General features: G+C 44.3%; 1 protein-coding gene across 2 annotated transcripts in view; it reads right to left on the bottom strand.

The window, feature by feature from the left end:
- Positions 1 to 616: 616 nt before the first annotated feature.
- Positions 617 to 12,979, bottom strand: part of LOC139574650 (kelch-like protein 4) — a 61,991-nt gene continuing 49,628 nt past the window's right edge. For both annotated transcript variants that reach the window (XM_071399407.1, XM_071399408.1), the window contains exons 8-11: positions 10,499 to 10,661; positions 8,587 to 8,799; positions 1,837 to 2,008; positions 617 to 1,687 (exon numbers count right to left, since the gene is read on the bottom strand). In XM_071399407.1, coding sequence (XP_071255508.1) covers positions 1,628 to 1,687; positions 1,837 to 2,008; positions 8,587 to 8,799; positions 10,499 to 10,661 — 608 coding nt within the window. In that variant the 3' untranslated portion in view covers positions 617 to 1,627. The remainder of the gene's footprint in view (positions 1,688 to 1,836; positions 2,009 to 8,586; positions 8,800 to 10,498; positions 10,662 to 12,979) is intronic.

Genomic DNA, 12,979 nt, shown 5'->3' on the forward strand with positions numbered 1-12,979 from the left:
GGTCAAGTGCTGCAAAGAAAGACCTAGTTAAGCTGCAGCTGGCCCAGAACAGAGCGGCACGTTTTGCTCTTCATTGTAATCAGAGGGCTCATATATAATCTATACATGCCAGTCTCTCTTGGCTAAGAGTTCAGGAGAGACTGACTGCATCACTTCTTCTCTTTATAAAGAAACATTTATGTGTTGAAAATCCCAAATTGTTTGCATAGTCAAATTACACACAGCTCTGACACACACACTTACCCCACCAGACATGCCACCAGGGGTCTTTTCACAGTCCCCCAAATCCAGAACAAATTCAAGAAAGCGTACAGTATTATACAGAACCAGTATTGTGTGGAACTCCGTTGCTCAAATGAACCGCAAACTTGGTTTTTTTTTAAACTGATAAAGCAACACCTCACAACGCTTCTCCCCTATTTAACCTAGATAGTTTGTGTGTATGTATTGATATGTAGGCAACATGTGCCATTTTTAAATTGATGTAGTGCCGTCCTTGAGCTGTTCTTGTCTATTAATGTTTTGTGTAATGTCATGTTTCATGTGTTGCGTGGAGTCCAGGAAGAGTAGCTGCAGCTTTCGCACCAGCTAATGGGGATCCTAATGAAACACCAAATAAAATATCAATATTGTTTATTTACAAATAAATATGAACTAGCATGCCAAAATATAAAAAGAAACCCTGGAGATGACAGTAATGCAGTGGTTTAGGCATGATATGATTTTATAAAGATGACTGCAATTTTAGCAAACCTACTAACATCTTTGTAGTTATGCGAAATATCAATATGATATATTTGTATATTCAAACGTATTTTTAAAACATGTACAAAACATTTCTAAGACTGGGTAATGACTTTGGTGTAATTCAGCTATAGCTTCCAAGAAAGAAAAGAAAACTTTTTGAAACCTTTTTGTTAGATTTCTTTCCTTTCTAAAATAACTATGTCCAGCTCACAGTTGTTGTGCAACGTGAGTAACTTTCTCAAATTGTTCTGGTACAGCGTACCCGGTATTGCACTTTGCAAACTCTTCATCTTCAGGATTATTCACAGTGATCCTTCTTCAAAACGTTTTGTCCAAGAGTAGAAATCCAGTTTAGCAACAGAGATGTAGTAAAAATAGAAAAAGTACGTTTAATTTTCCGGTGGCTAAAAGAGAGATATACATAGGAGTATAAATCGAAAAAATATTATGTGATGAGACAAATATAGAATGTTACTGTATAAATGTAAAAGTATCAGTTAATAAATGTAATTTCTTTCTTTGTATCATATAGAGAACATTATTTTCGGAACATTATTTTCGGAACATTATTTTCGGAACATTATTTTCTGATAGAGCATTTTAACAGAGTAACCAGACCAAAGAGAGTGTGGCAGAGTTTTCTTAATTTTTTTTAACCATTGCTAACCACTTACTTGATCCGTAGATATGGTAAAGTACGTTCTTATAATCAAAGATAAAATACTTTCAAGTGGACAATGAAAATCACTGTTGATGGAAACATTGGTTTGTGAGGAATGCAGTAGAGGTTTGTCTTTACAGTTGAAAAACTGAAGGAAAAACATTCTCAGTGACATCGGTGGTGTGTGCCATTCCTGGGGGTTGTAGGGAGTTGTAGTCCTCAAGGTATTCTCACAACTACAACACAGGCTCCAGCCCTTCCGATGTTGAGATTGACCTCCTGTTGGAGACATACAGTAAAGGGTAATGAAAGGTCATTCAGTCTGTCTTAAAAAGCTATTACAGTATGGAAATAAAAGGTTGTGCCTGGCTATTGGAATTCTGGGTCGAAAAGCATTCTATGAAGATCTAAGGAATGATTCAAGTTACCTCAGTCCATTCATTGTTCTGTGCATCATAGGACTCAACACTGTTCAGGTAGGATGTTCCGTCGTATCCTCCGACAGCGTATAGCCTGTCTCCTAGCAGACAGATACCTACAGCATCTCTGGGGACACTCAGAGAGGACACCGTGGTCCATGTGTCTGTTTTGGGATCATACCTGTAGTGACATAGAGGAAATACAAGGATAAATGGACATACCTGAAGAAGTGTGGTGAGCACTGGGATATTTAAGAGATACAGAGCAAAGATTAAGCTTGGATGAATTCAACAATATATTTTGAGTGGGACAAAATATTTTGTTGTATTTTTTTTATTTATTGACTTTTTAAATTATATTTTCTGTTTAATTGATTTTGACACGAATGGTATTCTGTTCATTGATAGGGTCACATGCAGTGTGTTTCAGCTACAGTTTGATGTTTACAGAACAGCCAGCAGAGGGAGGCAGAAGCCAGATAATCACACGGCTAAAACCAGCTCCAATGGAAAGAATGACGTGTCTTGGGTTTGACCTGTACATGCAAACAGACAGAGACAATGGCTGTGTTCCAGAAGATCAGCATGCAAACAGACAGAGACAATGGCTGTGTTCCAGAGGATCAACATGCAAACAGACAGAGACAATGGTTGTGTTCCAGAGGATCAACATGCAAACAGACAGAGACAATGGCTGTGTTCCAGAAGATCAGCATGCAAACAGACAGAGACAATGGTTGTGTTCCAGAGGAACAACATGCAGATAGACAGAGACAATGGCTGTGTTCCAGAGGATCAACATGCAAACAGACAGAGACAATGGTTGTGTTCCAGAGGATCAACATGCAGATAGACAGAGACAATGGCTGTGTTCCAGAGGATCAACATGCAAACAGACAGAGACAATGGCTGTGTTCCAGAGGATCAACATGCAAACAGACAGAGACAATGGCTGTGTTCCAGAGGATCAAACCTGTAACGTGCCTTGGGTAAATTGTGACTGATCTACAAATAATAATGACTAGTTCTTTATGACGCAAGGTTTTTTTGTAGATCTGTCAGTCGTTAATCGCCTGCGATGTGGAACAATCCCGATGTCTGCGTTTGACACCGCAGCCAACTTTAAAGGCGAGTTGAGACTGACTGATCTACAAATCACCTTGCATCATAAATAACTACTCACTATTCATTTGTAGATCAATCAGTCAGTCACAATTTACCCACGATACATCACGGTTTTGATGCTCTCGAACACGGCCAATGCCTCACCTCAAGGGACATAACAAGGCACACACCCAACTCTCTGTTTCCATACGCATAGCCTGAAATGTCCCAACTCTGTTTCCATACACATAGCCTGAAATGTCTCAACTCTGTTTCCATACACATAGCCTGAAATGTCTCAACTCTGTTTCCATACACATAGCCTGAAATGTCTCAACTCTGTTTCCATACACATAGCCTGAAATGTCTCAACTCTGTTTCCATTCACATAGCCTGAAATGTCCCAACTCTGTTTCCATACGCATAGCCTGAAATGTCTCAACTCTGTTTCCATTCACATAGCCTGAAATGTCCCAACTCTGTTTCCATACGCATAGCCTGAAATATTCCAACTCTGTTTCCATACGCATAGCCTGAAATGTCTCAACTCTGTTTCCATACGCATAGCCTGAAATGTCCCAACTCTGTTTCCATACGCATAGCCTGAAATGTCCCAACTCTGTTTCCATACGCATAGCCTGAAATGTCTCAACTCTGTTTCCATACGCATAGCCTGAAATGTCCCAACTCTGTTTCCATACGCATAGCCTGAAATGTCCCAACTCTGTTTCCATACACATAGCCTGAAATGTCCCAACTCTGTTTCCATACGCATAGCCTGAAATGTCCCAACTCTGTTTCCATACACATAGCCTGAAATGTCCCAACTCTGTTTCCATACGCATAGCCTGAAATGTCTCAACTCTGTTTCCATACGCATAGCCTGAAATGTCTCAACTCTGTTTCCATACACATAGCCTGAAATGTCCCAACTCTGTTTCCATACGCATAGCCTGAAATGTCCCAACTCTGTTTCCATACGCATAGCCTGAAATGTTCCAACTCTGTTTCCATACGCATAGCCTGAAATGTTCCAACTCTGTTTCCATACACATAGCCTGAAATGTCCCAACTCTGTTTCCATACGCATAGCCTGAAATGTCCCAACTCTGTTTCCATACGCATAGCCTGAAATGTCCCAACTCTGTTTCCATACACATAGCCTGAAATGTCTCAACTCTCTGTTTCCATACGCATAGCCTGAAATGTCCCAACTCTGTTTCCATACGCATAGCCTGAAATGTCTCAACTCTCTGTTTCCATACGCATAGCCTGAAATGTCCCAACTCTGTTTCCATACGCATAGCCTGAAATGTCTCAACTCTGTTTCCATACGCATAGCCTGAAATGTCTCAACTCTGTTTCCATACACATAGCCTGAAATGTCCCAACTCTGTTTCCATACACATAGCCTGAAATGTCTCAACTCTCTGTTTCCATACGCATAGCCTGAAATGTCTCAACTCTGTTTCCATACGCATAGCCTGAAAAGTCTCAACTCTGTTTCCATACGCATAGCCTGAATTGTCCCAACTCTGTTTCCATACGCATAGCCTGAAATGTCTCAACTCTGTTTCCATACGCATAGCCTGAAATGTCCCAACTCTGTTTCCATACGCATAGCCTGAAATGTCCCAAGTCTGTTTCCATACGCATAGCCTGAAATGTCCCAACTCTGTTTCCATACGCATAGCCTGAAATGTCCCAAGTCTGTTTCCATACGCATAGCCTGAAATGTCCCAACTCTGTTTCCATACGCATAGCCTGAAATGTCCCAAGTCTGTTTCCATACGCATAGCCTGAAATGTTCCAACTCTGTTTCCATACGCATAGCCTGAAATGTCCCAAGTCTGTTTCCATACGCATAGCCTGAAATGTCCCAACTCTGTTTCCATACGCATAGCCTGAAATGTCCCAACTCTGTTTCCATACGCATAGCCTGAAATGTCCCAACTCTGTTTCCATACGCATAGCCTGAAATGTCTCAACTCTGTTTCCATACGCATAGCCTGAAATGTCTCAACTCTCTGTTTCCATACGCATAGCCTGAAATGTCCCAACTCTGTTTCCATACGCATAGCCTGAAATGTCCCAACTCTGTTTCCATAGGCATAGCCTGAAATGTCCCAACTCTGTTTCCATACGCATAGCCTGAAATGTCTAAACTCTGTTTCCATCCACATAGCTATACTTCACCCTTATAATATCTATAACAAGACACAATGTTGAGGTTTTTTACTCTAGTTCACTACTGAGATAGGCTACATCCCAATTCTAGATCAGTACTGGGATAGGCCGCATCCCAATTCTAGTTCACTACTGAGATAGGCCACATCCCAATTCTAGATCAGTACTGAGATAGGCCACATCCCAATTCTAGTTCACTACTGAGATAGGCTACATCCCAATTCTAGTTCACTACTGAGATAGGCCGCATCCCAATTCTAGTTCACTACTGAGATAGGCCACATCCCAATTCTAGTTCACTACTGAGATAGGCCGCATCCCAATTCTTGTTCACTACTGAGATAGGCTACATCCCAATTCTAGTTCACTACTGAGATAGGCCGCATCCCAATTCTAGTACAGTACTGGGATAGGCTACATCCCAATTCTAGTTCACTACTGAGATAGGCTGCATCCCAAATCTAGTACAGTACTGGGATAGGCAAAATCCTAATTCTAGTTCACTACTGAGATAGGCCGCATCCCAATTCTAGTACAGTACTGGGATAGGCTACATCCCAATTCTAGTTCACTACTGAGATAGGCCGCATCCCAATTCTAGTACAGTACTGGGATAGGCTACATCCCAATTCTAGTTCACTCCTGAGATAGGCCGCATCCCAAATCTAGTACAGTACTGGGATAGGCTACATCCCAATTCTAGTTCACTACTGAGATAGGCCGCATCCCAATTCTAGTACAGTACTGGGATAGGCTACATCCCAATTCTAGTTCACTACTGAGATAGGCTGCATCCCAAATCTAGTACAGTACTGGGATAGGCAAAATCCTAATTCTAGTTCACTACTGAGATAGGCCGCATCCCAATTCTAGTACAGTACTGGGATAGGCTACATCCCAATTCTAGTACACTACTGGGATAGGCCGCATCCCAATTCTAGTACACTACTGAGATAAGCTGCATCCCAATTCTCTGCACTTCTCCCAAAAGTGTGCACCTACATCTCTGTCATGGATTCAAAAGCATTGGATTGGTGTAAGCCTGGGCTAGAGGGAGTTTTCACCATTGTTCAATGCTTTTCAGGAAGTGATGCAACTCCCAAGAATCGAAACGCAGCCATATTGTAGACCAGAGCTATGATTGGTTGTTTACCTCTCTACACAGTCTGATAGCCTGGGACAGTGGTTGTTTACCTGTCTACACAGTCTGATAGTCTGGGACAGTGGTTGTTTACCTCTACACAGTCTGATAGTCTGGGACAGTGGTTGTTTACCTCTACACAGTCTGATAGTCTGGGACAGTGGTTGTTTACCTGTCTACACAGTCTGATAGTCTGGGACAGTGGTTGTTTACCTCTACACAGTCTGATAGTCTGGGACAGTGGTTGTTTACCTGTCTACACAGTCTGATAGCCTGAGACAGTGGTTGTTTACCTCTCTACACAGTCTGATAGTCTGGGACAGTGGTTGTTTACCTGTCTACACAGTCTGAGAGTCTGGGACAGTGGTTGTTTACCTCTCTACACAGTCTGATAGTCTGGGACAGTGGTTGTTTACCTGTCTACACAGTCTGAGAGTCTGGGACAGTGGTTGTTTACCTCTACACAGTCTGAGAGTCTGGGACAGTGGTTGTTTACCTGTCTACACAGTCTGAGAGTCTGGGACAGTGGTTGTTTACCTGTCTACACAGTCTGATAGTCTGGGACAGTGGTTGTTTACCTGTCTACACAGTCTGATAGTCTGGGACAGTGGTTGTTTACCTCTACACAGTCTGATAGTCTGGGACAGTGGTTGTTTACCTGTCTACACAGTCTGATAGCCTGAGACAGTGGTTGTTTACCCCTCTACACAGTCTGATAGTCTGGGACAGTGGTTGTTTACCTGTCTACACAGTCTGATAGTCTGGGACAGTGGTTGTTTACCTCTACACAGTCTGATAGCCTGGGACAGTGGTTGTTTACCTCTCTACACAGTCTGATAGTCTGGGACAGTGGTTGTTTACCTCTCTACACAGTCTGATAGCCTGGGACAGTGGTTGTTTACCTCTCTACACAGTCTGAGAGTCTGGGACAGTGGTTGTTTACCTCTCTACACAGTCTGATAGCCTGGGACAGTGGTTGTTTACCTCTCTACACAGTCTGAGAGTCCGGGACAGTGGTTGTTTACCTCTCTACACAGTCTGATAGTCTGGGACAGTGGTTGTTTACCTGTCTACACAGTCTGAGAGTCTGGGACAGTGGTTGTTTACCTCTACACAGTCTGATAGTCTGGGACAGTGGTTGTTTACCCCTCTACACAGTCTGATAGTCTGGGACAGTGGTTGTTTACCCCTCTACACAGTCTGAGAGTCTGGGACAGTGGTTGTTTACCCCTCTACACAGTCTGATAGTCTGGGACAGTGGTTGTTTACCCCTCTACACAGTCTGATAGCCTGGGACAGTGGTTGTTTACCTCTCTACACAGTCTGAGAGTCTGGGACAGTGGTTGTTTACCTCTCTACACAGTCTGATAGCCTGGGACAATGGTTGTTTACCTGTCTACACAGTCTGAGAGTCTGGGACAGTGGTTGTTTACCTCTCTACACAGTCTGATAGCCTGGGACAGTGGTTGTTTACCCCTCTACACAGTCTGATAGTCTGGGACAGTGGTTGTTTACCTCTACACAGTCTGATAGTCTGGGACAGTGGTTGTTTACCTGTCTACACAGTCTGATAGTCTGGGACAGTGGTTGTTTACCTCTACACAGTCTGATAGCCTGGGACAGTGGTTGTTTACCTCTCTACACAGTCTGATAGTCTGGGACAGTGGTTGTTTACCTCTCTACACAGTCTGATAGTCTGGGACAGTGGTTGTTTACCTGTCTACACAGTCTGATAGCCTGGGACAGTGGTTGTTTACCTCTCTACACAGTCTGATAGTCTGGGACAGTGGTTGTTTACCTGTCTACACAGTCTGATAGTCTGGGACAGTGGTTGTTTACCTGTCTACACAGTCTGATAGTCTGGGACAGTGGTTGTTTACCTCTACACAGTCTGATAGTCTGGGACAGTGGTTGTTTACCTGTCTACACAGTCTGATAGTCTGGGACAGTGGTTGTTTACCTCTCTACACAGTCTGATAGTCTGGGACAGTGGTTGTTTACCTCTACACAGTCTGATAGTCTGGGACAGTGGTTGTTTACCTGTCTACACAGTCTGATAGTCTGGGACAGTGGTTGTTTACCTCTCTACACAGTCTGATAGTCTGGGACAGTGGTTGTTTACCTGTCTACACAGTCTGAGAGTCTGGGACAGTGGTTGTTTACCTCTCTACACAGTCTGATAGTCTGGGACAGTGGTTGTTTACCTGTCTACACAGTCTGAGAGTCTGGGACAGTGGTTGTTTACCTCTCTACACAGTCTGATAGCCTGGGACAGTGGTTGTTTACCCCTCTACACAGTCTGATAGTCTGGGACAGTGGTTGTTTACCTCTCGACACAGTCTGAGAGTCTGGAGCAGTGGTTGGACGCCAGGGCATCATGACCACCCACAGCATAGAGGAAGCTGTTGTACGTGGCCACACCAACCCCTCCTCTCCTCTTCGCCATTGGTGCACACATACTCCACTTGTTGGTGTGTGGATCAAAGCATTCCATCGACCGCAGACACGAGCTCCCATCCCGACCACCAACTGCAAACAACCTGTAAGGACAATGAAAGCGTTACAAATCGGATTTTGGATGTAGCTCTGATATGAAATCTTCTTTTAAGGGAGGGAGAATCTCAGGCTTCCTTAGCAGAGAGGAATGGAGGGTTGTGGAAACATCTTCCATGGCAGAGAGGGATGGAGGGTTGAGGAAACATCTTCCATGGCAGAGAGGGAAGGAGGGTTGAGGATACATCTTCCATGGCAGAGAGGGAAGGAGGGTTGAGGAAACATCTTCCATGGCAGAGAGGGAAGGAGGGTTGAGGAAACATCTTCCATGGCAGAGAGCGAAGGAGGGTTGAGGAAACTTCTTCCATGGCAGAGAGGGAAGGAGGGTTGAGGAAACATCTTCCATGGCAGAGAGGGAAGGAGGGTTGAGGAAACATCTTCCAAGGCAGAGAGGGAAGGAGAGTTGAGGTAACATCTTCCATGGCAGAGAGGGAAGGAGGGTTGAGGAAACATCTTCCATGGCAGAGAGGGAAGGAGGGTTGAGGAAACATCTTCCATGGCAGAGAGGGAAGGAGGGTTGAGGAAACTTCTTCCATGGCAGAGAGGGAAGGAGGGTTGAGGAAACATCTTCCATGGCAGAGAGGGAGGAGGGTTGAGGATGCATCTTCCATGGCAGAGAGGGAAGGAGGGTTGAGGAAACATCTTCCATGGCAGAGAGGGAAGGGTTGAGGAAACATCTTCCATGGCAGAGAGGGAAGAAGGGTTGAGGAAACATCTTCCATGGCAGAGAGGGATGGAGGGTTGAGGAAACATCTTCCATGGCAGAGAGGGAAGGAGGGCTGAGGATACTTCTTCCATGGCAGAGAGGGAAGGAGGGTTGAGGAAACATTTTCCATGGCAGAGAGGGAAGGAGGGTTGAGGGAACATCTTCCATGGCAGAGAGGGAAGGAGGGTTGAGGAAACATCTTCCATGGCAGAGAGGAATGGAGGGTTGAGGAAACATCTTCCATGGCAGAGAGGGAAGGAGGGTTGAGGATACATCTTCCATGGCAGAGAGGGAAGGAGGGTTGAGGAAACATCTTCCATGGCAGAGAGGGAAGGAGGGTTGAGGAAACATCTTCCATGGCAGAGAGGGAAGGAGGGTTGAGGAAACATCTTCCATGGCAGAGAGGGAAGGAGGGTTGAGGAAACATCTTCCATGGCAGAGAGGGAAGGAGGGTTGAGGAAACATCTTCCATGGCAGAGAGGGAAGGAGGGTTGAGGAAACATCTTCCATGGCAGAGAGTGAAGGAGGGTTGAGGAAACATCTTCCATGGCAGAGAGGGAAGGAGGTTTGAGGAAACATCTTCCATGGCAGAGAGGGAAGGAGGGTTGAGGAAACATCTTCCTCCCTTGTTGTCTATTTGACCCAGATTCAGGAAGAAGATCTAAAAGGGTTTTATAGAGTGAAAACACACTGCAGAACAGTCCGTTGTTGTGTGGCGTTATGTAACGTAGAGCTGTGGTAGTCTAGGCCCAGGCTTACGCACAAAGAAAAGCATTCTTGTTTTGATACGAAGGTCAGGCATTCGCCAAAATGTGTTACATAACAAGAAGCAGAACTATTTGTGTCCTGTTGTGCTGGTTACTGGCTTCCAGTGTGTCAGAAATTCTTCTTTCATTTTGTGCCTTATGTCTTAAATAAGTTTGTGTTTTAGTAATAACTGTTCCTGCATGCTGTCATAATGTTTTAGGACGGCCACTTACTTTCCGTTGAGTGCGGTGACTCCCATAGTGCTGCGTGGCGTGGACATGCTGGCCACGTAGTTCCACTGTTTAGCCTGGGGGTCCCACCTCTCCACTGTATTCAGGTAACTCCATCCATCATGGCCACCGACTGCATACATGGGGCCCTCCAACACTGTTATACCTGGAGAGTTAGAAAGAGGAGGGAACCATCAACCTCTGTGTGTGTGTGTGTGTGTGTGTGTGTGTGTGTGTGTGTGTGTGTGTGTGTGTGTGTGTGTGTGTGTGTGTGTGTGTGTGTGTGTGTGTGTGTGTGTGTGTGTGTGTGTGTGTGTGTGTGTGTGTGTGTGTGTGTGTGTGTGTGTGTGTGTGTGTGTGTGTGTGTGTGTGTGTGTGTGTGTGTGTGTGTCTCCAACCAGAGGCATCAACCATGATGCTCATTTGAGAACAGCTAAAGTGCTGTTAGATGAGTCACCGATGTGTGGAACTGACTGAATGTAGGCTATTCAATTCTCCAAACAGACCTGGGTTCAAATACTATTTGAAATCATTTAAAATACGTTATTTCCGCTTGATTAAGCTTGCTTGGCTTAATAATGGAACCAATAGAATAATCCCAAAACTACAAACTCTGCACGCCCAGAACCAGGCAGGCTAGGGCAAACTTAGTATTTGAAAGATTTGAAATAGTACTTGAACCCAGGTCTGTTCTCCAAACAGGATGGATATAAAACGCTGTTAATCCTGCTATTGCTGGGGGTCACAGAGGAAAGTGATTTTCCAACAACAATGAATAGGAAGTTACTGTACAACACAATAGATAGATTTATCCAGTGCATTCGGAAAGTATTCAGACCCCTTGACTTTTAAACACATTTTGTTACGTTACAGCCTTATTTTAAAATGGATTAAATAGTTATTTGTTTTCATCAATATATGCACAATACCCCATAATGACAAAGTGAAAACAGGTTTTTAGAAATTTTAGCAAATGTACAACAAATAAAAGAAATACCATATTTACATAAGTTTTCAGACTCTTTGCTATGAGAGTTGAAATTGAGCTCAGGTGCATCCTGTTTCCATTGATCATACTTGAGATGTTTCTACAACTTGATTGGAGTTCACCTGTGGAAAATTCCATTCATTTTACATGATGTGGAAAGGCCCACAGTTGACAGTGCATATCAGAGCAAAAAAACATTTTCCGTAGAGCTCAGAGACAGGATTGTGCCGAGTCACAGATCTGGGGAGGGGTGCCAAAGCATTTCTGCAGCATTGAAGGTCCCCAAGAACACAGTGGCCTCCATCATTCTTAAATGAAAGAAGTTTGGAACCACCAAGACTCTTCCTAGAGCTGGCCGCCCGGCCAAACTGAGCAATCAGGGAAGAAGGGTCTGATGGTCTGTTTATTTTACTAGGCAAGTCAGTTAAGAACAAATTCTTATTTTCAATGACAGCCTAAGAACAGTGAGTTAAAGCAATAGTAGTAGAGCAGTCACAACCTGACTGAGAAGCAACATGACATGGTATGAAAGCCAAAACAAAACAAAATGGGAAATATTATTGACATTATATTGCACTCTTCACTGGCTGTCCCAAAACTGCACATTTTGGCTTTTCACAAAATAATTATTAGATTTTTTCTTTATCTTTTATAGTTTCAAATTCTTTGTATTGAATTATAATTTTGGGAAATAAATATTGTCTTAGGTCGGAGTATTTGTCACAGTGTAATAGGAAATGCAGTTCTGTCTCTACCTCTCCCCTGGAGCAGAGTGAGCACAGCCTGTCCTCTCTGGGCAGCCAGGTTTGTCTGTGACGACCGGTCTCTATAGCCAGACTGTCCTCTCTGGGCAGCCAGGTTTGTCTGTGACGACCGGTCTCTATAGCCAGACTGTCCTCTCTGGGCAGCCAGGTTTGTCTGTGACGACCGGTCTCTATAGCCAGACTGTCCTCTCTGGGCAGCCAGGTGTGTCTGTGACGACCGGTCTCTATAGCCAGACTGTCCTCTCTGGGCAGCCAGGTTTGTCTGTGACAACCGGTCTCTATAGCCAGACTGTCCTCTCTAGGCAGCCAGGTTTGTCTGTGACGACCGGTCTCTATAGCCAGACTGTCCTCTCTGGGCAGCCAGGTTTGTCTGTGACGACCGGTCTCTATAGCCAGACTGTCCTCTCTGGGCAGCCAGGTTTGTCTGTGACGACCAGTCTCTATAGCCAGACTGTCCTCTCTGGGCAGCCAGGTTTGTCTGTGACGACCGGTCTCTATAGCCAGACTGTCCTCTCTGGGCAGCCAGGTTTGTCTGTGACGACCGGTCTCTATAGCCAGACTGTGCTCACTGAGTCTGTACCTAGTCAGTGTTTTCCTCAGTTTTCTATCAGTCACAGTGGTCAGATAATCTGACACCATGTACTGTCTGTTTAGAGCCAAATAGCATTGAAATTTACTTAGATTTTTTGTTGTGTCTTTTCAATAGGTGATATATTTTTATTTTTGCTTTGT

The sequence above is a fragment of the Salvelinus alpinus genome, chromosome 4, assembly GCF_045679555.1.
Source record: "Salvelinus alpinus chromosome 4, SLU_Salpinus.1, whole genome shotgun sequence".
In the NCBI taxonomy this organism is placed as follows: Eukaryota; Metazoa; Chordata; class Actinopteri; order Salmoniformes; family Salmonidae; genus Salvelinus; species Salvelinus alpinus.